We start from the raw sequence: 24,106 nt of genomic DNA, 5'->3' as shown, positions 1-24,106 counted from the left end.
AATTGTGTGTAAATGGGTTAGTAACTGGCTTAGTGATAGAAAGCAGAGGGTGGTTATAAATGGTATAGTATCTAACTGGGTCGCTGTGACCAGTGGGGTACCGCAGGGGTCAGTATTGGGACCTGTTCTCTTCAACATATTCATTAATGATCTGGTAGAAGGTTTACACAGTAAAATATCGATATTTGCAGATGATACAAAACTATGTAAAGCAGTTAATACAAGAGAAGATAGTATTCTGCTACAGATGGATCTGGATAAGTTGGAAACTTGGGCTGAAAGGTGGCAGATGAGGTTTAACAATGATAAAAGTAAGGTTATACACATGGGAAGAAGGAATCAATGTCACCATTACACAATGAATGGGAAACCACTGGGTAAATCTGACAGGGAGAAGGACTTGGGGATCCTAGTTAATGATAAACTTACCTGGAGCAGCCAGTGCCAGGCAGCAGCTGCCAAGGCAAACAGGATCATGGGGTGCATTAAAAGAGGTCTGGATACACATGATGAGAGCATTATACTGCCTCTGTACAAATCCCTAGTTAGACCGCACATGGAGTACTGTGTCCAGTTTTGGGCACCGGTGCTCAGGAAGGATATAATGGAACTAGAGAGAGTACAAAGGAGGGCAACAAAATTAATAAAGGGGATGGGAGAACTACAATACCCAGATAGATTAGCGAAATTAGGATTATTTAGTCTAGAAAAAAGACGACTGAGGGGCGATCTAATAACCATGTATAAGTATATAAGGGGACAATACAAATATCTCGCTGAGGATCTGTTTATACCAAAGAAGGTGACGGGCACAAGGGGGCATTCTTTGCGTCTGGAGGAGAGAAGGTTTTTCCACCAACATAGAAGAGGATTCTTTACTGTTAGGGCAGTGAGAATCTGGAATTGCTTGCCTGAGGAGGTGGTGATGGCGAACTCAGTCGAGGGGTTCAAGAGAGGCCTGGATGTCTTCCTGGAGCAGAACAATATTGTATCATACAATTAGGTTCTGTAGAAGGACGTAGATCTGGGGATTTATTATGATGGAATATAGGCTGAACTGGATGGACAAATGTCTTTTTTCGGCCTTACTAACTATGTTACTATGTTACTCTGCGGGTTGTGCTATGTACTATGCGGGTTGTGCTATAGACTATGCAGGCTTTGCTATATACTATGTGGGCTGTGTTATCTGCTATGCGGTTGTGCTATATACTATGCGGGTTGTGCTATATACTATGCGGGCTTTGCTATATACTGTGGGGGTATATTATATTCTTTGGGGGAGGCCATGTTATATACTATGTGGCTGTGTTATTTACTATTGTGGGGGTATATTATATTCTATGGGGTAGGCTGTGTTATATACTATGGGGGTATATTATATTCTATGGGGGAGGTGTGTTATATACTATGGGGGGCTGCATTATATTCTATGGGGGCTACATTATATATTATGGGGAAGTGGGCTGTATTATATTCCATGGGGGGCTGTATTAGATTTTATGAGGGATGATTGCACCATACTCTTTGATGGGGCTGCATTATATTCTGTGGGGAGGTGGGCGTATTCTATTCTATTCAGGGCTACATTATATTCTATGGGGGGGGGCTGTATAATATTTATATTCTTTGAGCGGTGATTGCATCATACTCTATGAGGGTGCTGCATTAAACTATGAGGGGGGCTGCATTATATTCTATGAGCTGGCTGCATTATACTCTGGGTTGGCTGCATTATACTCTTGGGTTGCTGCATTATATTCTGTAGGGTGGTGGCTGCATTATACTATATGTGGGCTGCATTATACTGTATTGAGGACTATGGGGAATATGTTATACTATATGAAGAACTATGGGGTGCATTATACTATGGGAAGTGAATTGTACTACATGGATGACTATGGCGGTGCATTATACTATATGGAGCACTATGAGGAGTGAATTATGCTATATGGAGGACTGAGCAGTGTATTATACTGTATGGAGGACTGTGGTGCACATTATAATATATGGAGGACTATGGGGTGTATTTTACTAAACAAGTAAAATGCTGCATATTCAAAATGTTTTTGCTGGAACAAAAATCATTGTTCTCAGCAGCATATCACCGGTGGAAACTGGAGATGTGCTGCTGATAACATGATACTGTATGGTGATCTGTTAGTGATCTATTAGTGATTGTTGTGTCCCATCATCATTCCTCAGCTGGTGGAAAGGGGCCAGGAAACAAGCATTGAACAACTTCAGTATTGTCGATCAAACTCATTTAGCGGCCTGAGATCAGCGCATGTAAATACAACCGAAATGCTTTTGTGTGATGTGCAATATGTTCGCATTTGGGGCCCCATTTCTAACTTTGCCTAGGGCCCCACTTTGCCTAAAACAGCCCCTGCCTACAACTGTACAAAGATATTATACAGTCACCATGTGACAAGTGGGCCTGTGTAACTTCAAATGCCAGGGCTGAATTTTAGTCCCAGTCCGGCCCTGGCTGGTATCATCAAAGATGAACTTGTGGGACCTTTTCGGGTTGAGGATGGAGTGAAGCTCAACTCCCAGACCTACTGCCAGTTTCTGGAAGACAACTTCAAGCAGTGGTACAGGAAGAAGTCAGTATCGTTCAAGAAAAACATGATTCTCATGCAGGACAATGCTCCATCAGATGCCTCCAACTACTCCACAGCGTGGCTGGCCAGTAAAGGTCTCAAAGATGAAAAAATAATGACATGGCCACTTGTTCACCTGATCTGAACCCCATAGAGAACCTGTGGTCCCTCATAAAATGTGAGAACTACAGGAAGGGAGAACAGTCCACCTCTCGGAGCAGTGTCTGGAGGCTGTGGTGGCCGCTGCACGCAATGTTCATCGTAAACAGATCAAGCAACTGACAGAATCTATGGATGGAGGCTGCTGAGTGTCATCAGAAAGAAAGGGGGCTATATTGGGCACTAATTTTGGGGGGTTTTGTTTTTGCATCTCAGAAATGTTTATTTCTAAATTTTGTGCAGTTATATTGGTTTACCTGGTGAAAATAAACAAGTGAGATGGGAATATATTTGGTTTTTATTAAGTTGCCTAATAATTCTGCACAGTAATAGTTACCTGCACAACAGATATCCTCCTAAGATAGCCAAATCCAAAAAAAAAAAAACACTGCAACTTCCAAAAATATTAAGCTTTGATATTTATGAGTCTTTTGGGTTGATTGAGAACATAGTTGTTGATCAATAGTAAAAATAATCCTCTAAAATACAACTTGCCTAATAATTCTGCACACAGTGTAAATAAAAATACTTCACGTGGCACAACTATGATACATTACAAAATAAAACACAACAGAACAAAACATAAGAACAAAACTCCAATCAGACGACAAAAAAAACCAAAACAAATCACAAAGAAACGGAAACAAAATGGAAAAAATTCATGACCTACAAATCATGGGCAGGAAAGAAAAATTAAAATAAAATAAAGGAAAAACAAAATAACTCTAACTACATGAGTACCCCCCGTAAAATAATAAATAATAAATAGTATAAAATATAATGAATAGTATAAAATCATGTAAGACCCCCGGCCCAGCCTCATTCATACTACTATATGCAACCCCAACTACATTCACACCGTCCTATATACAATGTTATATACCAATATATCTAATATATAAAGCTGAATGTGTGTGTGTGTATGTATGTATGTCCGGGATTGGCATCTGCACCGTCGCAGCTACAGCCACAAAATTTTACACAGTCACATGTCTGGACCCCGAGAGCATCATAGGCTATGTTGTGAGGCGAAATTTTAACCCCGCGCGTTCCAATTCACCAAACAATTTTGCCCCTATCTACATAATGGGGAAAAGTGAAAGGAAAAGTGTTGGAGGCAAATTGACAGCTGCCAGATGTGAACAAGGGGGACTTAAAGAATGAGAGCGATGGGGCCAAAGAGTATATACCGTACAGTTGCTAAGGTGGGGCCCCGACATGGGATGCTCACCACACACGGGGATATGAACGCACACACAAAATGCGCCACACACTACCACATGCTTGAACACATATCACCCTCAGCGCACATTTCACCACACATACACCATCCTCGCCACATAAAAGTCGAAACACAAAAGTCGCCGCTCAAAACTCGCCACGTGCAAAACTAGGCTCATGCAAAACTCGCCACACAAACAAAACTCACCTCATGGAAAACTCGCCACACGCAAAACTTGCACACGCGGAAAAATTGCCACATGCACAAAAGTTGCAACACATGCAAAAGTTGCCTCACACAAAACTTGCACATACTCAAAACGCACCACACATAAAACTCGCCACGCGCAAAACTTGCTGCACACAACTTGCTGCACACAACTTGCTACACTAACCTGTCACATGCAACTCGACACACAAAAAGTTGCTACACGCATGTCGCCACACACACAAAACTCATCTCACAAAAGTCGCTACATGCATGTCGCCACATGCAACTCAACACACACAACTTGACACATGAAACTCGCCATAAAACACACACAAGTCTGGTATTATCCTTCAAAAATAAAAATCTGATTAATAAGCAAACTACAAGAGCAACAAACGTACCATATAGGAAATATGGCAGCTGTCAGTCACATGACCTGTCTATTATGTGTATGTGTGAGCTAATATATACTGCCAGGGGGAGGGCTTCCTGTTGGCTGGGGATTTATCAGGCTGCCAATTTAGCTTACAAATACTGAGGTAAAAATACTGAGCAAATAACGTGTGAACGCGGTCTAATACAGGAGGAGATGACATAGTAACATAGTAAGGCCGAAAAAAGACATTTGTCCATCCAGTTCAGCCTATATTCCATCATAATAAATCCCCAGATCTACGTCCTTCTACAGAACCTAATTGTATGATACAATATTGTTCTGCTCCAGGAAGACATCCAGGCCTCTCTTGAACCCCTCGACTGAGTTCGCCATCACCACCTCCTCAGGCAAGCAATTCCAGATTCTCACTGCCCTAACAGTAAAGAATCCTCTTCTATGTTGGTGGAAAAACCTTCTCTCCTCCAGACGCAAAGAATGCCCCCTTGTGCCCGTCACCTTCCTTGGTATAAACAAATCCTCAGCGAGATATTTGTATTGTCCCCTTATATACTTATACATGGTTATTAGATCGCCCCTCAGTCGTCTTTTTTCTAGACTAAATAATCCTAATTTCGCTAATCTATCTGGGTATTGTAGTTCTCCCATCCCCTTTATTAGTTTTGTTGCCCTCCTTTGTACTCTCTCTAGTTCCATTATATCCTTCATGAGCACCGGTGCCCAAAACTGGACACAGTACTCCATGTGCGGTCTAACTAGGGATTTGTACAGAGGCAGTATAATGCTCTCATCATGTGTATCCAGACCTCTTTTAATGCACCCCATGATCCTGTTTGCCTTGGCAGCTGCTGCCTGGCACTGGCTGCTCCAGGTACGTTTATCATTAACTAGGATCCCCAAGTCCTTCTCCCTGTCAGATTTACCCAGTGGTTTCCCGTTCAGTGTGTAATGGTGATATTGTTTCCCTCTTCCCATGTGTATAACCTTACATTTATCATTGTTAAACCTCATCTGCCACCTTTCAGCCCAAGTTTCCAACTTATCCAGATCCATCTGTAGCAGAATACTATCTTCTCTTGTATTAACTGCTTTACATAGTTTTGTATCATCTGCAAATATCGATATTTTACTGTGTAAACCTTCTACCAGATCATTAATGAATATGTTGAAGAGAACAGGTTCCAATACCGACTCCTGCGGTCCCCACTGGTCACAGCGACCCAGTTAGAGACTATACCATTTATAACCACCCTCTGCTTTCTATCACTAAGCCAGTTACTAACCCATTTACACACATTTTCCCCCAGACCAAGCATTCTCATTTTGTGTACCAACCTCTTGTGCGGCACGGTATCAAACGCTTTGGAAAAATCGAGACATACAGATATATACTATATACAGGAGGAGATGACACACAGGTATATACTACATACAGGAGAGATGACACACAGGTATATACTATATATAGGAGGAGATGACATACAGGTATATACTACATACAGGAGAGATGACACACAGGTATATACTATATAGAGGAGGAGATGACATACAGGAATATACTATATACAGGAGGAGATGACACACAGGTATATACTATATACAGGAGGAGATGACACACAGGAATATACTATATACAGGAGGAGATGACTTACAGGTATATACTATATAAAAGGAGATGACATATAGGTATATAGAGGAAGAGATGACATACAGCAGGTATATACTATATACAGGGGAGATGACATACAGGTATATACTATATACAGGAGATGACATACAGGTATATACTATATAGGAGGAGATGACTTACAGGTATATAGTATATACAGAAGAGATGACATACAGGTATATACTATATACAGGAGGAGATGACACATAGGTATATACAATAGACAGGAGGAGATGACATACAGCAGGTATATACTATTTACAGGGGAGATGACATACAGGTATATACTATATACAGGAGATGACATACATTTGTATACTATATATAAGGGAGATGACAAATATGTAAATACTGAGGGGGAAAATGAGAGGTGTGAGGTGAAAATGAGGGATGTGAGGTGAAAATGAAAAGATGTTAGTGCAAAATGAGAGGAGTGAAGGAAAATAGTGGAGTGATCGGAAAATGACAGATGTGAGGTCGAAATGACAAGTGTTTTTGGGGGAATGAGAGGAGTGAGGGAGAAAATGAGAGGTGTGTGGGGGAAAATGAGAGATGTGAGGGGGAAAATGAGAGGCGTGATGGGAAAATAAGAGAAGTGAGGTGCTATAACCAACCACAGATATTTACTATACCCAGGCAACGCCGGGCTCTTCAGCTCGTCTACTATAAACATAATACACTAAACCGATTTATACAACACCTGCAAACACAACAAAACCCTACTGGTCCCACTGCCTCACCTTACTGCCACCCCCTTACACCACCACATTCACCCTACAACAAACCAGAACACAATACAGTGTACAAAATTAACAATTTATTTTTCTTTTTAATATATATTTTTTGGGGGGGATTTTTGAGAGTTTCCTGTCCTACAGTCCCCCCCCAGTAATGGCTGATAACAGGGAGTAATAGATTGCAGTCTCCTGTCCCACAGTCTCCCCCCAGTAATGGCTGATAACAGGGAGTAGTAGCTTGTACTCACAAGTTCCTCCAGTTTCTTTGGCACTGTGCAGGCAGCGCCCGGAGAAGCCCCTGGTAGCACTCGGAGCGCGCACCACCCCGTCAGGATGGCACAGACACACGGGCAGCGTCCTACCGTGCCCAGCGCGGACCCCTCAGTGCGACACTGGGGCTGACACCAGGGATTTAGCGCCAGACCGACTGAGTCAGCACATGCCAGGTTTGCACACGAATGGTCGGGTTCTGTGTCTGCCCCCGGGCAGGCGAGGAGGAGACGCTTCCTCTATCTGACAGTGAGTGTGTGATGGGGAGGTAACAGCAGAGGACTCACTGCCGGCTTTGCTTTCTGTTATCAGCCATTTCAGGCTGTCTTTCTGTGGAATGAGTATTTATCTTACACAACCTCCTGCCGAGATCCCCCATAACCTGTGTGTGAGTGTGGTCCCTAGGAGGAAAGAATATTAGATAGAGATCTTACAGCATCACCTGCAGTAATTAAATGGACCAGTAGTTGGTCTTGAATCCTTTCTCGAACCAATCAGACCTCAGAGATCCACTGAATCTTCTTTGTGGTTTGCATTCCAAACCGCGATCCAGTCAGATCTGCACACTCAGGACATCTCAATTACGGTTTCCTAATGTACAAAAGAGGTTAAAAAAACTATATTTCTCAACTACAAACTCTATAAGCATTCCATATAATTAATGCTCAGTACATTGCTGCTCTTACTTGTACTCCGGTCACATCCAAAGCTGCATTCACAATTCTGCAACATGGATATAGCCACACAACAGATTGAGTACTATCATTCTCCTGGCAGAAATGGCTGATAACAGAGAGCAATAACAAGGGACGCTGCAGGTGGTTTTGTTCTAGAAATCAATGAGGAACATTTCATTGGTCAGGACTTGAGCTTTGTCCTGGATTCTGTACTGATAGAGAACAGCGAAAACTCTGCATGACCCCACGAATAATGACTGCGACCGCTACTGATGGCACCGAGAGCATGACCCTTGTCTGCAGAGGACTTACTATTGATGCCAAAATCTCTTGTGCAGTAATATACTCCAGTGACATCCAGAGCTGCAGTCATAATTCACATTATGAAAAAAAAACAGGATCAGTCAAAGGTCGGAGTTTACAAAAAGGAAGTAAAACTGCGACTCTCGATCCAGAATCAAAACCATGAAACGAATGGGGAAATTACCGTCTCATAAATGAAGCCGACCAGAAAGCTTCAGACAGAAACCAAGAGCTATTTAACCCATTCATAGTGAAAACTCCCTGTATACAGAAACACATAAGATCCTGTCTGCAGTCACCACTAGGGGGAGCTTCCCTGTATGCAGAGATACATGATAAGATCCTGTCTGCAGCCATCACTAGGGGGAGCTCCCTGTATACAGATATACATGATAAGATCCTGTCTGCAGTCACCACTAGGGGGAGCTCCCTGTATACAGAGATACATGATAAGATCCTGTCTGCAGTCACCACTAGGGGGAGCTCCCTGTATACAGAGATACATGATAAGATCCTGTCTGCAGTCACCACTAGGGGGAGCTCCCTGTATACAGAGATACATGATAAGATCCTGTCTGCAGTCACCACTAGGGGGAGCTCCCTGTATACAGAGATACATGATAAGATCCTGTCTGCAGCCTCCACTAGGGGGAGCTCCCTGTATACAGAGATACATGATAAGATCCTGTCTGCAGCCACCACTAGGGGGAGCTCCCTGTATACAGAGATACATGATAAGATCCTGTCTGCAGCCACCACTAGGGGGAGCTCCCTGTATACAGAGATACATGATAAGATCCTGTCTGCTGCCACCACTAGGGGGAGCTCTCTGTATACAGAGATACAGTGGGGCAAAAAAGTATTTAGTCAGTCAGCAATAGTGCAAGTTCCACCACTTAAAAAGATGAGAGGCGTCTGTAATTTACATCATAGGTAGACCTCAACTATGGGAGACAAACTGAGAAAAAAAAATCCAGAAAATCACATTGTCTGTTTTTTTTAACAATTTATTTGCATATTATGGTGGAAAATAAGTATTTGGTCAGAAACAATCAAGATTTCTGGCTCTCACAGACCTGTAACTTCTTCTTTAAGAGTCTCCTCTTTCCTCCACTCATTACCTGTAGTAATGGCACCTGTTTAAACTTGTTATCAGTATAAAAATACACCTGTGCACACCCTCAAACAGTCTGACTCCAAACTCCACTATGGTGAAGACCAAAGAGCTGTCAAAGGACACCAGAAACAAAATTGTAGCCCTGCACCAGGCTGGGAAGACTGAATCTGCAATAGCCAACCAGCTTGGAGTGAAGAAATCAACAGTGGGAGCAATAATTAGAAAATGGAAGACATACAAGACCACTGATAATCTCCCTCGATCTGGGGCTCCACGCAAAATCCCACCCCGTGGGGTCAGAATGATCACAAGAACGGTGAGCAAAAATCCCAGAACCACGCGGGGGGACCTAGTGAATGAACTGCAGAGAGCTGGGACCAATGTAACAAGGCCTACCATAAGTAACACACTATGCCACCATGGACTCACATCCTGCAGTGCCAGACGTGTCCCACTGCTTAAGCCAGTACATGTCCGGGCCCGTCTGAAGTTTGCTAGAGAGCATTTGGATGATCCAGAGGAGTTTTGAGAGAATGTCCTATGGTCTGATGAAACCAAACTGGAACTCTTTGGTAGAAACACAACTTGTCGTGTTTGGAGGAAAAAGAATACTGAGTTGCATCCATCAAACACCATACCTACTGTAAAGCATGGTGGTGGAGACATCATGCTTTGGGGCTGTTTCTCTGCAAAGGGGCCAGGACGACTGATCCGGGTACATGAAAGAATGAATGGGGCCATGTATCGTGAGATTTTGAGTGCAAACCTCCTTCCATCAGCAAGGGCATTGAAGATGAAACGTGGCTGGGTCTTTCAACATGACAATGATCCAAAGCACACCGCCAGGGCAACGAAGGAGTGGCTTCGTAAGAAGCATTTCAAGGTCCTGGAGTGGCCTAGCCAGTCTCCAGATCTCAACCCTATAGAAAACCTTTGGAGGGAGTTGAAAGTCCGTGTTTCCAAGCGAAAAGCCAAAAACATCACTGCTCTAGAGGAGATCTGCATGGAGGAATGGGCCAACATACCAACAACAGTGTGTGGCAACCTTGTGAAGACTTACAGAAAACGTTTGACCTCTGTCATTGCCAACAAAGGATATATTACAAAGTATTGAGATGAAATTTTGTTTCTGACCAAATACTTATTTTCCACCATAATATGCAAATAAAATGTTAAAAAAACAGACTGTGATTTTCTGGATTTTTTTTCTCAGTTTGTCTCCCATAGTTGAGGTCTACCTATGATGTAAATTACAGACGCCTCTCATCTTTTTAAGTGGTGGAACTTGCACTATTGCTGACTGACTAAATACTTTTTTGCCCCACTGTACATGATAAGATCCTGTCTGCAGCCACCAGGGGGAGCTCCCTGTATACAGAGACACATGATAAGATTCTGTCTGCAGTCACCACTAGGGGGAGCTCCCTGTATACAGAGATACATGATAAGATCCTGTCTGCAGCCACCACTAGGGGGAGCTCCCTGAATACAGAGATACATGATAAGATCCTGTCTGCAGCCACCACTAGGGGGAGCTCCCTGTATTATTATTATTATTATTACACATTTTTATAGCGCCATTTATTCCATGGCGCTTTACATGTGAATACGAGGTAAATATAGACAAATACATTAAACATGAGCAGATAACAGGCACACGGGTACATAAGGAGGGAGGACCCTGCCCGCGAGGGCTCACAGTCTGCAGGGGATGGGTGATGAAACACTAGGAAATACAGAATACAGAAATACATGATAAGGTCCTGTCTGCAGCCACCACTTGTGGGAGCTCACTGCATACAGCGATACAAAAGATCCTGTCTGCAGCCACCACTAGGGGGAGCTCCCTGTATACAGAGATACATGATAAGCTCCTGTCTGCAGCCACCACTAGGGGGAGCTCCCTGTGTACAGAGATACATGATAAGCTCCTGTCTGCAGCCACCACTAGGGGGAGCTCCCTGTATACAGAGATACATGATAAGCTCCTGTCTGCAGCCACCACTAGGGGAGCTCCCTGTATACAGAGTTATAGGATAAGATCCTGTCTGCAGCCACCACTAGGGGGAGCTCCCTGTATGCAGAGATACATGATAAGTGTTGTGAATTCTGTGGCTGAGTTCACTTCTGTGGTCACAAGTGGTATTGCAGTCTCTGGGCTTCCTCCCTCAGGTGTTTTGGTGAGCTCGTTGGCTGCCTTGCTATTTAGCTCCACCTGAGTCTGTCTTCCTTGCTCCTTGTCAATGTTCCAGTGTTGGATCTGAGCTACTGCATCTTTCCTTGGGCCTGCTGCTCTGCTAGATAAGTGCTTCTAGTTTGTTTTCTGTTTTTTCTGTCCAGCTTGCTATTAACTTTTGCTGGAAGCTCTGAGAAGCAAAGGGGTGCACCGCCGTGCTGTTAGTTCGGCACGGTGGGTCTTTTTGCCCCTTTGCGTGGTTTTCGTTTTAGGGTTTTTTGTAGACTGCATAGTTCTCTTTGCTATCCTCGCTCTGTCTAGAATATCGGGCCTCACTTTGCTGAATCTATTTCATTCCTACGTTTGTCTTTTCATCTTGCTAACAGTTATTATATGTGGGGGCTGCCTATTCCTTTGGGGTATTTCTCTGAGGTAAGTCAGGCTTGTATTTCTATCTTCAGGCTAGTCAGCTCCTCAGGCAGTGCCGAGTTGCATAGGTAGTGTTAGGCGCAATCCACTGCTGCTTATAGTTGTGTGAGGATAGATCAGGTACTGCAGTCTACAGAGATTCCACATCTCAGAGCTCGTCCTATTGTTTTTGGTTATTGCCAGATCTCTGTATGTGCGCTGATTACTGCACGCTGTGTTGCCTGATTGCCAGCCATAACAGTACAAGGAGCCCCACCAATGATTCCCAATAGAGGGAAAAAAGAAATCCTGACATCATTTTTTTTTCTTAGCTCTGTCTTCAGTCTTTTTTTTCCCCTAGACATTAGAGTGCTTCAGGACACAGCTGTGGACATGGATATTCAGGCTCTGTGCTCCTCAATGGATAATCTCGTTGTAAATGTACAAAAGATTCAAGATACTATTGATCAGAAATCGATGCTAGAACCAAGAATTCCGATTCCTGATTTGTTTTTTGGTGACAGAACTAAGTTCCTGAGCTTCAGAAATAATTGTAAGCTATTTTTGGCCTTGAAACCTCATTCTTCTGGTAATCCTATTCAACAGGTTTTGATTATTATTTCTTTTTTGCGCGGCGATCCACAGGACTGGGCGTTTTCTCTTGCACCAGGAGATTCTGCATTGAGTAATGTTGATGCATTTTTCCAGGCGCTGGGATTGCTTTACGATGAGCCTAATTCAGTGGATCAGGCTGAAAAAAATCTGCTGGCTTTATGCCAGGGTCAGGATGATGTAGAAGTATATTGTCAGAAATTTAGGAGGTGGTCAGTACTCACTCTGTGGAATGAATCTGCACTAGCGGCCTTGTTCAGAAAGGGTCTCTCTGAAGCTCTTAAGGATGTAATGGTGGGATTTCCTATGCCTGCTGGTTTGAATGAGTCTATGTCCTTGGCCATTCAGATCGGTCGTCGCTTGCGCGAGCGTAAATCTGTGCACCATCTGGCGGTACTGCCTGAGAGTAAACCTGAGCCTATGCAGTGCGACAGGACTATGACTAAAGTAGAACGGCAAGAACACAGACGTCTGAACAGACTGTGTTTCTATTGTGGTGATTCTACTCATGCTATTTCTAATTGTCCTAAACGCACTAGGCGGTTCGATAGCTCTGCCGTTATTGGTACTGTACAGTCCAAATTCCTTTTGTCCATTACCTTAATGTGCTCTTTGTCATCGTATTCTGTCATGGCGTTTGTGGATTCAGGCGCTGCCCTGAATCTGATGGATTTGGATTATGCTAAACGTTGTGGATTTTTCTTGGAGCCTTTGCGGTGTCCTATTCCGTTGAGAGGAATTGATGCTACACCTTTGGCCAAGAATAAGCCTCAGTACTGGGCCCAGCTGACCATGTGCATGGCTCCTGCACATCAGGAAGTTATTCGCTTTCTGGTACTGCATAATTTGCATGATGTGGTCGTGTTGGGGTTGCCATGGCTACAAACCCATAATCCAGTATTGGATTGGAACTCTATGTCGGTAACCAGCTGGGGTTGTCAGGGAGTACATGGTGATGTTCCATTTTTGTCAATTTCGTCATCCATTCCTTCTGACATCCCAGAGTTCTTGTCGGACTTTCAGGATGTATTTGAAGAGTCCAAGTCTGATGCCCTACCTCCGCATAGGAATTGTGATTGTGCTATCGATTTGATTCCTGGTAGTAAATTCCCTAAGGGTCGTTTATTTAATTTGTCCGTACCTGAACACACCGCTATGCGCAGTTATGTGAAGGAGTCCCTGGAGAAGGGACATATTCGCCCATCGTCGTCACCATTGGGAGCAGGGTTCTTTTTTGTAGCCAAGAAGGATGGTTCGCTAAGACCGTGTATTGATTACCGCCTTCTTAATAAGATCACTGTTAAGTTTCAGTATCCCTTGCCATTGATTTCTGACTTGTTTGCTCGGATTAAGGGGGCTAGTTGGTTTACTAAGATTGATCTTCGTGGTGCGTATAATCTGGTGAGAATCAGGCAGGGAGATGAATGGAAAACGGCATTTAATACGCCCGAGGGTCATTTTGAGTATCTGGTGATGCCGTTCGGACTTGCCAATGCTCCATCTGTTTTTCAGTCTTTTATGCATGACATTTTCCGTGAGTATCTGGATAAATTCTTGATTGTTTACTTGGATGACATTTTGATCTTCTCAGATGATTGGGAGTCTCATGTGAAGCAAGTCAGAATGGTTTTCCAGGTACTGCGTGCTAATTCCTTGTTCGTGAAGGGATCAAAGTGTCTCTTCGGTGTGCAGAAAGTTTCATTTTTGGGGTTCATCTTTTCCCCTTCTACTATCGAGATGGATCCGGTTAAGGTTCAGGCCATCCAGGATTGGACTCAGCCGACATCTCTAAAAAGTCTGCAGAAATTCCTGGGCTTTGCTAATTTTTATCGTCGCTTCATCTGTAATTTTTCAAGCATTGCCAGACCATTGACCGATTTGACCAAGAAGGGTGCTGATTTGGTTAATTGGTCTTCTGCTGCCGTGGAAGCTTTTCAGGAGTTGAAGCGTCGTTTTTGCTGTGCCCCTGTGTTGTGTCAACCTGATGTTTCTCTTCCGTTCCAGGTCGAGGTTGATGCTTCTGAGATTGGTGCAGGGGCGGTTTTGTCACAGAGAGGTTCTGGTTGCTCAGTGTTCAAACCATGTGCTTTCTTTTCCAGGAAATTTTCTGCTGCTGAGCGTAATTATGATGTGGGCAACCGAGAGTTGCTGGCCATGAAGTGGGCATTCGAGGAGTGGCGTCATTGGCTTGAGGGTGCTAAGCATCGCGTGGTGGTTTTGACTGATCATAAGAACCTTACTTATCTTGAGTCTGCCAAGCGCTTGAATCCTAGACAGGCCCGTTGGTCGTTATTTTTTGCTCGTTTTGATTTTGTGATTTCATACCTTCCGGGCTCTAAAAATGTGAAGGCGGATGCTCTGTCTAGGAGTTTTGTGCCCGACTCTCCGGGGTTATCTGAGCCGGCGAGTATCCTCAAGGAAGGAGTCATTGTGTCTGCCATCTCCCCTGATTTGCGGAGAGTGTTGCAGAAATTTCAGGCTAATAAACCTGATCGTTGTCCGGCCGAGAAACTGTTCGTCCCTGATAGGTGGACTAGTAAAGTTATCTCTGAACTTCATTGTTCGGTGCTGGCCGGTCATCCAGGAATCTTTGGTACCAGGGAGTTGGTTGCTAGATCCTTCTGGTGGCCATCTCTGTCACGGGATGTGCGTGCTTTTGTGCAGTCCTGTGGAATTTGTGCTAGGGCTAAGCCCTGCTGTTCACGTGCCAGTGGGTTGCTTTTGCCCTTGCCGGTCCCGAAGAGGCCTTGGACACATATTTCGATGGATTTCATTTCTGACCTTCCCGTTTCTCAAAAAATGTCGGTCATTTGGGTGGTCTGTGATCGCTTTTCTAAAATGGTCCATCTGGTGCCCTTGGTTAAATTGCCTTCCTCCTCTGATTTGGTGCCTTTGTTCTTCCAGCATGTGGTTCGTTTACATGGCATTCCTGAGAATATTGTTTCTGACAGAGGTTCCCAGTTTGTCTCGAGGTTCTGGCGAGCCTTTTGTGGTAGGATGGGCATTGACCTATCTTTCTCCTCGGCCTTCCATCCTCAGACTAATGGCCAGACCGAACGAACCAATCAGACCTTGGAAACATATCTGAGATGTTTTGTTTCCGCTGATCAGGATGATTGGGTGTCATTTTTGCCGTTGGCTGAGTTCGCCCTTAATAATCGGGCCAGCTCGGCTACCTTGGTCTCTCCATTTTTCTGCAATTCTGGGTTCCATCCTCGTTTCTCTTCAGGACAGGTTGAGTCTTCGGACTGTCCTGGTGTGGATTCTGTGGTGGACAGGTTGCAGCAGATCTGGACTCAGGTAGTGGACAATTTGACCTTGTCCCAGGAGAAGGCTCAGCTTTTCGCTAATCGCAGACGCCGTGTGGGACCCCGACTTCGTGTTGGGGATCTGGTTTGGTTATCTTCTCGTCATATTCCTATGAAGGTTTCCTCTCCTAAATTTAAACCTCGTTTTATTGGTCCGTATAGGATTTCTGAGATTCTCAATCCGGTGTCTTTTCGTCTGACCCTCCCAGACTCCTTTTCCATACATAATGTATTCCATAGGTCGTTGTTGAGGAGATACGTGGCACCTATGGTTCCATCTGTGGAGCCTCCTGCCCCTGTTTTGGTGGAGGGGGAATTGGAGTATATTGTGGAGAAGATTTTGGATTCTCGTGTCTCTAGACGGAAACTCCAGTATCTGGTCAAATGGAAGGGTTATGCTCAGGAAGATAATTCCTGGGTTTTTGCCTCTGATGTCCATGCCCCAGATCTTGTTCGTGCCTTTCATGTGGCTCATCCTGGTCGGCCTGGGGGTTCTGGTGAGGGTTCGGTGACCCCTCCTCAAGGGGGGGGTACTGTTGTGAATTCTGTGGCTGAGTTCACTTCTGTGGTCACAAGTGGTATTGCAGTCTCTGGGCTTCCTCCCTCAGGTGTTTTGGTGAGCTCGTTGGCTGCCTTGCTATTTAGCTCCACCTGAGTCTGTCTTCCTTGCTCCTTGTCAATGTTCCAGTGTTGGATCTGAGCTACTGCATCTTTCCTTGGGCCTGCTGCTCTGCTAGATAAGTGCTTCTAGTTTGTTTTCTGTTTTTTCTGTCCAGCTTGCTATTAACTTTTGCTGGAAGCTCTGAGAAGCAAAGGGGTGCACCGCCGTGCTGTTAGTTCGGCACGGTGGGTCTTTTTGCCCCTTTGCGTGGTTTTCGTTTTAGGGTTTTTTGTAGACTGCATAGTTCTCTTTGCTATCCTCGCTCTGTCTAGAATATCGGGCCTCACTTTGCTGAATCTATTTCATTCCTACGTTTGTCTTTTCATCTTGCTAACAGTTATTATATGTGGGGGCTGCCTATTCCTTTGGGGTATTTCTCTGAGGTAAGTCAGGCTTGTATTTCTATCTTCAGGCTAGTCAGCTCCTCAGGCAGTGTCGAGTTGCATAGGTAGTGTTAGGCGCAATCCACTGCTGCTTATAGTTGTGTGAGGATAGATCAGGTACTGCAGTCTACAGAGATTCCACATCTCAGAGCTCGTCCTATTGTTTTTGGTTATTGCCAGATCTCTGTATGTGCGCTGATTACTGCACGCTGTGTTGCCTGATTGCCAGCCATAACAGATAAGATCCTGTCTGCAGCCACCACTAGGAGGAGCTCCCTGTATACAGAGATACATGATAAGATCCTGTCTGCAGCCACCACTAGGGGGAGCTCCCTGTATACAGAGATACATGATAAGATCCTGTCTGCAGCCACCACTAGGGGGAGCTCCCTGTATACAGAGATACATGATAAGATCCTGTCTGCAGTCACCACTAGGGGGAGCTCCTGGTATACAGAGATACATGATAAGATCCTGTCTGCAGTCCCCACTAGGGGGAGCTCCCTGTATACATAGATACGTGATAAGATCCTGTCTGCAGTCACCACTAGGGGGAGCTCCCTGTATACAGAGACACATGATAAGATTCTGTCTGCAGCCACCACTAGGGGGAGCTCCCTGTATACAGAGATCCATGATAAGATCCTGTCTGCAACCACCACTAGGGGGAGCTCCCTGTATACAGAGATACATGATAAGATCCTGTCTGCAGCCACCACTAGGGGGAGCTCCCTGTATACAGAGACACATGATAAGATTCTGTCTGCAGCCACCACTAGGGGGAGCTCCCTGTATACAGAGATATATGATAAGATCCTGTCTGCAGCCACCACTAGGGGGAGCTCCCTGTATACAGAGATGCATGATAAGATCCTGTCTGCAGCCACCACTAGGAGGAGCTCCCTGTATGCAGAGATACATGATAAGATCCTGTCTGCAGTCACCACTAGGGGGAGCTCCCTGTATACAGAGATACATGATAAGATTCTGTCTGCAGCCACCACTAGGGGGAGCTCCCTGTATATAGAGATACATGAGGTCCTGTCTGCAGCCACCACTAGGGGGAGGTCCCTGTATACAGAGATACATGATGAGATCCTGTCTGCAGCCACCACTAGAGGGAGCTCCCTGTATACAGAGATACATGATAAGATCCTGTCTGCAGCCACCACTAGGGGGAGCTCCCTGTATACAGAGATACATGATAAGATCCTGTCTGCAGCCACCACTAGGGGGAGCTCCCTGTATACAGAAATACATGATAAGATTCTGTCTGCAGCCACCACTAGGGGGAGCTCCCTGTATACAGAGATACATGATAAGATCCTGTCTGCAGCCACCACTAGGGGGAGCTCCCTGTATACAGAGATACATGACAATGTATTTTTATATTTTCTACTTTACTGTACGAATTAATTATTTTGAGAACTTGATAGATGAAATGTGGGGGGAGCAAATATTGTCATTTTAATTAATTTGCTTTTTTTCTTTATTTTTTGATTGTGACAAAGTGTGATTTAAACATTTATATTTGTTTGATTTTATTAATGTTTTTCTAAACCTTTTCTTATCACTAATTAAATCCCCCTACTGGACTTAGGCTGCTTTCACACATCAGGTTTTTGCTGTCAGGCTCAATCTGGCAATTTTTGAAGAAAACGGATCCGACGCTTCCGGCTGTTTGCTGAAAGCCTATGGGCGCCGGAAGGCACTGGATACGGCAAATGAAGGATTCCGGTGCCGTATTCCGTTTTTTTAAAGTGCGCATGCTCAGATTTTTTTAGAATCCAATTAGCGACGGATCCGTTTTTTTTCGACAGAGCCTTAGGCTACTTTCACACATCTGGTTTTCACCATCATGCTGGATCCCTCGACATTTGAAAAAAAGGGATTCGTTGTAAATTGTGAAAAACTGATGAGAGAGAGACTCTCCAGAATGGAAAATGCAGCTACGGGGCATGCTCAGTGTGAAAAAAACAGAATCGGTAGCCGGATTCACTCATTTCACCCCGCGTTTCATCCGTTTATGGCCGGAACCGTCGCTGTCCGTTTTCTCACTGGACAGAAAAAACGTTCCTCTCTGGAAAAGTTAGTTTTGACAGATCTGGCAAAAAAAAACAGATGAAACGTTAAGCCATCCGTCGCAATCCGACGCTGATACAACTCTATGAGAAAAAACAAACGGATCTGGCAGAAAAAAAAACGGATTCGTTTTTTTCAAAATTCGCCGGATTGTGCATGACGGCAAAAACCTGATGTGTGAAAGTAGCCTTACACAAACAATCATTCCATCGTTTGCTTTATATACAGCAATACAACAGTATGGGAGTGAAAAATGGAGGCAACAGAGGCTTCTGTAGGCCTCGGGTGCCGCAGTAATCCACGGGCACCACATGACAGTCCCAGGCCGAAACCTGTATCTATGGATTCGCTGACATCTGCGTCTACAAAGTGGCTCAGATTCATGTCAGGCGAGTGCTATAAGGAATTTCATATAAACATAAAGAAATGCGAGAGGAAGATATTAGATATATAATAAATATATAGATATTAGTGAACGAGGACAGGTGGAGTGGTACTGTGCAGTGTATATATATATAGAGGAGTGGTACTGTGCAGTGTATATATATATATAGAGAGAGGAGTGGTACTGTGCAGTGTATATATACAGGAGGAGTGGTACTGTGCAGTGTATATATATATAGAGGAGTGGTACTGTGCAGTGTATATATATATATATATATAGAGAGAGGAGTGGTACTGTGCAGTGTATATATACAGGAGGAGTGGTACTGTGCAGTGTATATATATATAGAGGAGTGGTACTGTGCAGTGTATATATACAGGAGTGGTACTGTGCAGTGTATATATATACAGGAGGAGTGGTGCTGTGCAGTGTATATATACAGGAGGAGTGGTACTGTGCAGTGTATATATACAGGAGGAGGGTACTGTGCAGTGTATATATATATATAGAGGAGTGGTACTGTGCAGTGTATATATATATATATAGAGAGAGAGAGGAGTGGTACTGTGCAGTGTATATATACAGGAGGAGTGGTACTGTGCAGTGTATATATACAGGAGGAGTGGTACTGTGCAGTGTATATATACAGGAGAAGTGGTACTGTGCAGTGTATATATATATATAGAGGAGTGGTGCTGTGCAGTGTATATATATATAGAGGAGTGGTACTGTGCAGTGTATATATACAGGAGGAGTGGTACTGTGCAGTGTATATATACAGGAGGAGAGGTACTGTGCAGGGTATATATATATAGAGGAGTGGTACTGTGCAGTGTATATATATATATATGGAGGAGTGGTACTGTGCAGTGTATATATACAGGAGGAGTGGTACTGTGCAGTGTATATATACAGGAGGAGTGGTACTGTGCAGGGTATATATACAGGAGGAGTGGTACTGTGCAGTGTATATATACAAGACAGGAGGAGTGGTACTGTGCAGTGTATATATATATAGAGGAGTGGTACTGTGCAGTGTATATATATATATATATATATATATATATATATATATATAGAGAGGAGTGGTACTGTGCAGTGTATATATACAGGAGGAGTGGTACTGTGCAGTGTATATATAAATATAGAGGAGTGGTACTGTGCAGTGTATATATACAGGAGGAGTGGTACTGTGCAGGGTATATATACAGGAGGAGTGGTACTGTGCAGTGTATATATACAGGAGGAGTGGTACTGTGCAGTGTATATATACAGGAGGAGTGGTACTGTGCAGTGTATATATATATAGAGGAGTGGTACTGTGCAGTGTATATATACAGGAGGAGTGGTACTGTGCAGTGTATATATACAAGAGGAGTGGTACTGTGCAGTGTATATATACAGGAGGAGTGGTACTGTGCAGTGTATATATATATAGAGGAGTGGTACTGTGCAGTGTATATATACAGGAGGAGTGGTACTGTGCAGTGTATATATACAGGGGGAGTGGTGCTGTGCAGTGTATATATACAGGAGGAGTGGTGCTGTGCAGTGTATATATACAGGAGGAGTGGTACTGTGCAGTGTAGATATACAGGAGTGGTGCTGTGCAGTGTATATATACAGGAGGAGTGGTACTGTGCAGGGTATATATACAGGAGGAGTGGTACTGTGCAGTGTATATATACAGGAGGAGTGGTACTGTGCAGTGTATATATACAGGAGGAGTGGCACTGTGCAGTGTATATATACAGGAGGAGCTGCACTGTGCAGTGTATATATACAGGAGGAGTGGTACTGTGCAGTGTATATATACAGGAGGAGTGGTACTGTGCAGTATATATATACACGAGGAGTGGTACTGTGCAGTGTATATATACAGGAGGAGTGGTACTGTGCAGTGTATATATACAGGAGGAGTGGTACTGTGCAGTGTATATATACAGGAGGAGCGGTACTGTGCAGTGTATATATACAGGAGGAGCGGTACTGTACAGTGTATATATACAGGAGGGGTGGTACTGTGCAGTGTATATATATATAGAGGAGTGGTACTGTGCAGTGTATATATATATAGAGGAGTGGTACTGTGCAGTGTATATATATATAGAGGAGTGGTACTGTGCAGTGTATATATATATATAGAGGAGTGGTACTGTGCAGTGTATATATATATAGAGGAGTGGTACTGTGCAGTGTATATATACAGGAGGAGTGGTACTGTGCAGTGTATATATACAGGAGGAGCGGTACTGTGCAGTGTATATATACAGGAGGAGCGGTACTGTGCAGGGTATATATACAGGAGGGGTGGTACTGTGCAGTGTATATATACAGGAGGAGGGTACTGTGCAGTGTATATATACAGGAAGAGTGGTACTGTGCAGTGTATATATACAGGAGGAGCGGTACTGTGCAGTGTATATATACAGGAGGAGCGGTACTGTGCAGGGTATATATACAGGAGGGGTGGTACTGTGCAGTGTATATATACAGGAGGAGTGGTGCTGTGCAGTGTATATATACAGGAGGAGCGGTACTGTGCAGTGTATATATACAGGAGGAGAGGTACTGTGCAGTGTATATATACAGGAGGAGTGGTACTGTGCAGTGTATATATACAGGAGGAGCGGTACTGTGCAGTGTATATATACAGGAGGAGTGGTACTGTGCAGTGTATACATACAGGGGGAGTGGTACTGTGCAGTGTATATATACAGGAGGAGTGGTACTGTGCAGTGTATATATACAGGAGGAGCTGCACTGTGCAGTGTATATATACAGGACAGGAGGAGTAGTACTGTGCAGTGTATATATACAGGAGGGGTGGTACTATGCAGTGTATATATACAGGAGGAGTGGTACTGTGCAGTGTATATATACAGGAGGAGTGGTACTGTGCAGTGTATATATACAGGGGGAGTGGTACTGTGCAGTGTATATATACAGGGGAGTGGTACTGTGCAGTGTATATATACAGGAGGAGTGGTACTGTGCAGTGTATATATACAGGAGGAGTGGTACTGTGCAGTGTATATATACAGGAGGAGCGGTACTGTGCAGTGTATATATACAGGAGGGGTGGTACTGTGCAGTGTATATATACAGGACAGGAGGAGCGGTACTGTGCAGTGTATATATACAGGAGGAGTGGTACTGTGCAGTGTATATATACAGGAGGGGTGGTACTGTGCAGTGTATATATACAGGACAGGAGGAGCGGTACTGTGCAGTGTATATATACAGGAGGAGTGGTACTGTGCAGTGTATATATACAGGAGGAGTGGTACTGTGCAGTGTATATATACAGGAGGGGTGGTACAGTGCAGTGTATATATACAGGACAGGAGGAGCGGTACTGTGCAGTGTATACATACAGGAGGAGCTGCACTGTGCAGTGTATATATACAGGACAGGAGGAGTGGTACTGTGCAGTGTATATATACAGGAGGAGTGGTACTGTGCAGTGTATATATACAGGAGTGGTACTGAGCAGTGTATATATACAGGAGGAGTGGTACTGTGCAGTGTATATATACAGGAGGAGTGGTACTGTGCAGTGTATATATACAGGAGGAGCTGCACTGTGCAGTGTATATATACAGGACAGGAGGAGTGGTACTGTGCAGTGTATATATACAGGAGGGGTGGTACTGTGCAGTGTATATATACAGGAGGAGTGGTACTGTGCAGTGTATATATACAGGACAGGAGGAGCGGTACTGTGCAGTGTATATATACAGGAGGAGTGATACTGTGCAGTGTATATATACAGGAGGAGTGGTACTGTGCAGTGTATATATACAGGAGGAGTGGTACTGTGCAGTGTATATATACAGGAGGAGTGGTACCGTGCAGTGTATATATACAGGAGGAGCAGTACTGTGCAGTGTATATATACAGGAGGAGTGGTACTGTGCAGTGTATACATACAGGGGGAGTGGTACTGTGCAGTGTATATATACAGGAGGAGTGGTACTGTGCAGTGTATATATACAGGAGGAGCTGCACTGTGCAGTGTATATATACAGGACAGGAGGAGTAGTACTGTGCAGTGTATATATACAGGAGGAGTGGTACTATGCAGTGTATATATACAGGAGGAGTGGTACTGTGCAGTGTATATATACAGGAGGAGTGGTACTGTGCAGTGTATATATACAGGGGGAGTGGTACTGTGCAGTGTATATATACAGGGGAGTGGTACTGTGCAGTGTATATATACAGGAGGAGTGGTACTGTGCAGTGTATATATACAGGAGGAGTGGTACTGTGCAGTGTATATATACAGGAGGAGCGGTACTGTGCAGTGTATATATACAGGAGGGGTGGTACTGTGCAGTGTATATATACAGGACAGGAGGAGCGGTACTGTGCAGTGTATATATACAGGAGGAGTGGTACTGTGCAGTGTATATATACAGGAGGAGTGGTACTGTGCAGTGTATATATACAGGAGGGGTGGTACTGTGCAGTGTATATATACAGGACAGGAGGAGCGGTACTGTGCAGTGTATATATACAGGAGGAGTGGTACTGTGCAGTGTATATATACAGGAGGAGTGGTAATGTGCAGTGTATATATACAGGAGGGGTGGTACAGTGCAGTGTATATATACAGGACAGGAGGAGCGGTACTGTGCAGTGTATATATACAGGAGGAGTGGTACTGTGCAGTGTATACATACAGGAGGAGCTGCACTGTGCAGTGTATATACACAGGACAG

The 24,106-nt window shown here is 44.2% G+C and overlaps 1 protein-coding gene across 5 annotated transcripts in view; it reads right to left on the bottom strand.

Annotated features, from left to right (window-relative positions):
- ADA2 (adenosine deaminase 2) overlaps positions 1-24,106 on the bottom strand; it is a 65,838-nt gene that overhangs the window by 17,449 nt on the left and 24,283 nt on the right. Inside the window, exons 1-2 of one of the 5 annotated variants that reach the window (XM_069762913.1) lie at positions 7,954-8,199; positions 7,702-7,858 (exon numbers count right to left, since the gene is read on the bottom strand). The exons of 1 other annotated variant lie outside the window; for it this stretch is intronic. In XM_069762913.1, the coding sequence (XP_069619014.1) occupies positions 7,702-7,706 (5 nt within the window). In that variant the 5' untranslated portion in view covers positions 7,707-7,858; positions 7,954-8,199. Of the gene's footprint in view, positions 1-7,245; positions 7,477-7,701; positions 7,859-7,953; positions 8,200-24,106 lie in introns of those variants that run through there. 3 more of the 5 variants (XM_069762916.1, XM_069762914.1, XM_069762915.1) reach the window with 3 other exon arrangements.

The sequence above is a fragment of the Ranitomeya imitator genome, chromosome 4 (assembly GCF_032444005.1).
Source record: "Ranitomeya imitator isolate aRanImi1 chromosome 4, aRanImi1.pri, whole genome shotgun sequence".
Lineage (NCBI taxonomy): Eukaryota > Metazoa > Chordata > Amphibia > Anura > Dendrobatidae > Ranitomeya > Ranitomeya imitator.
Note: the sequence above shows the minus strand (reverse complement) of the source record. Positions and strands in the feature narration are given on the sequence as shown.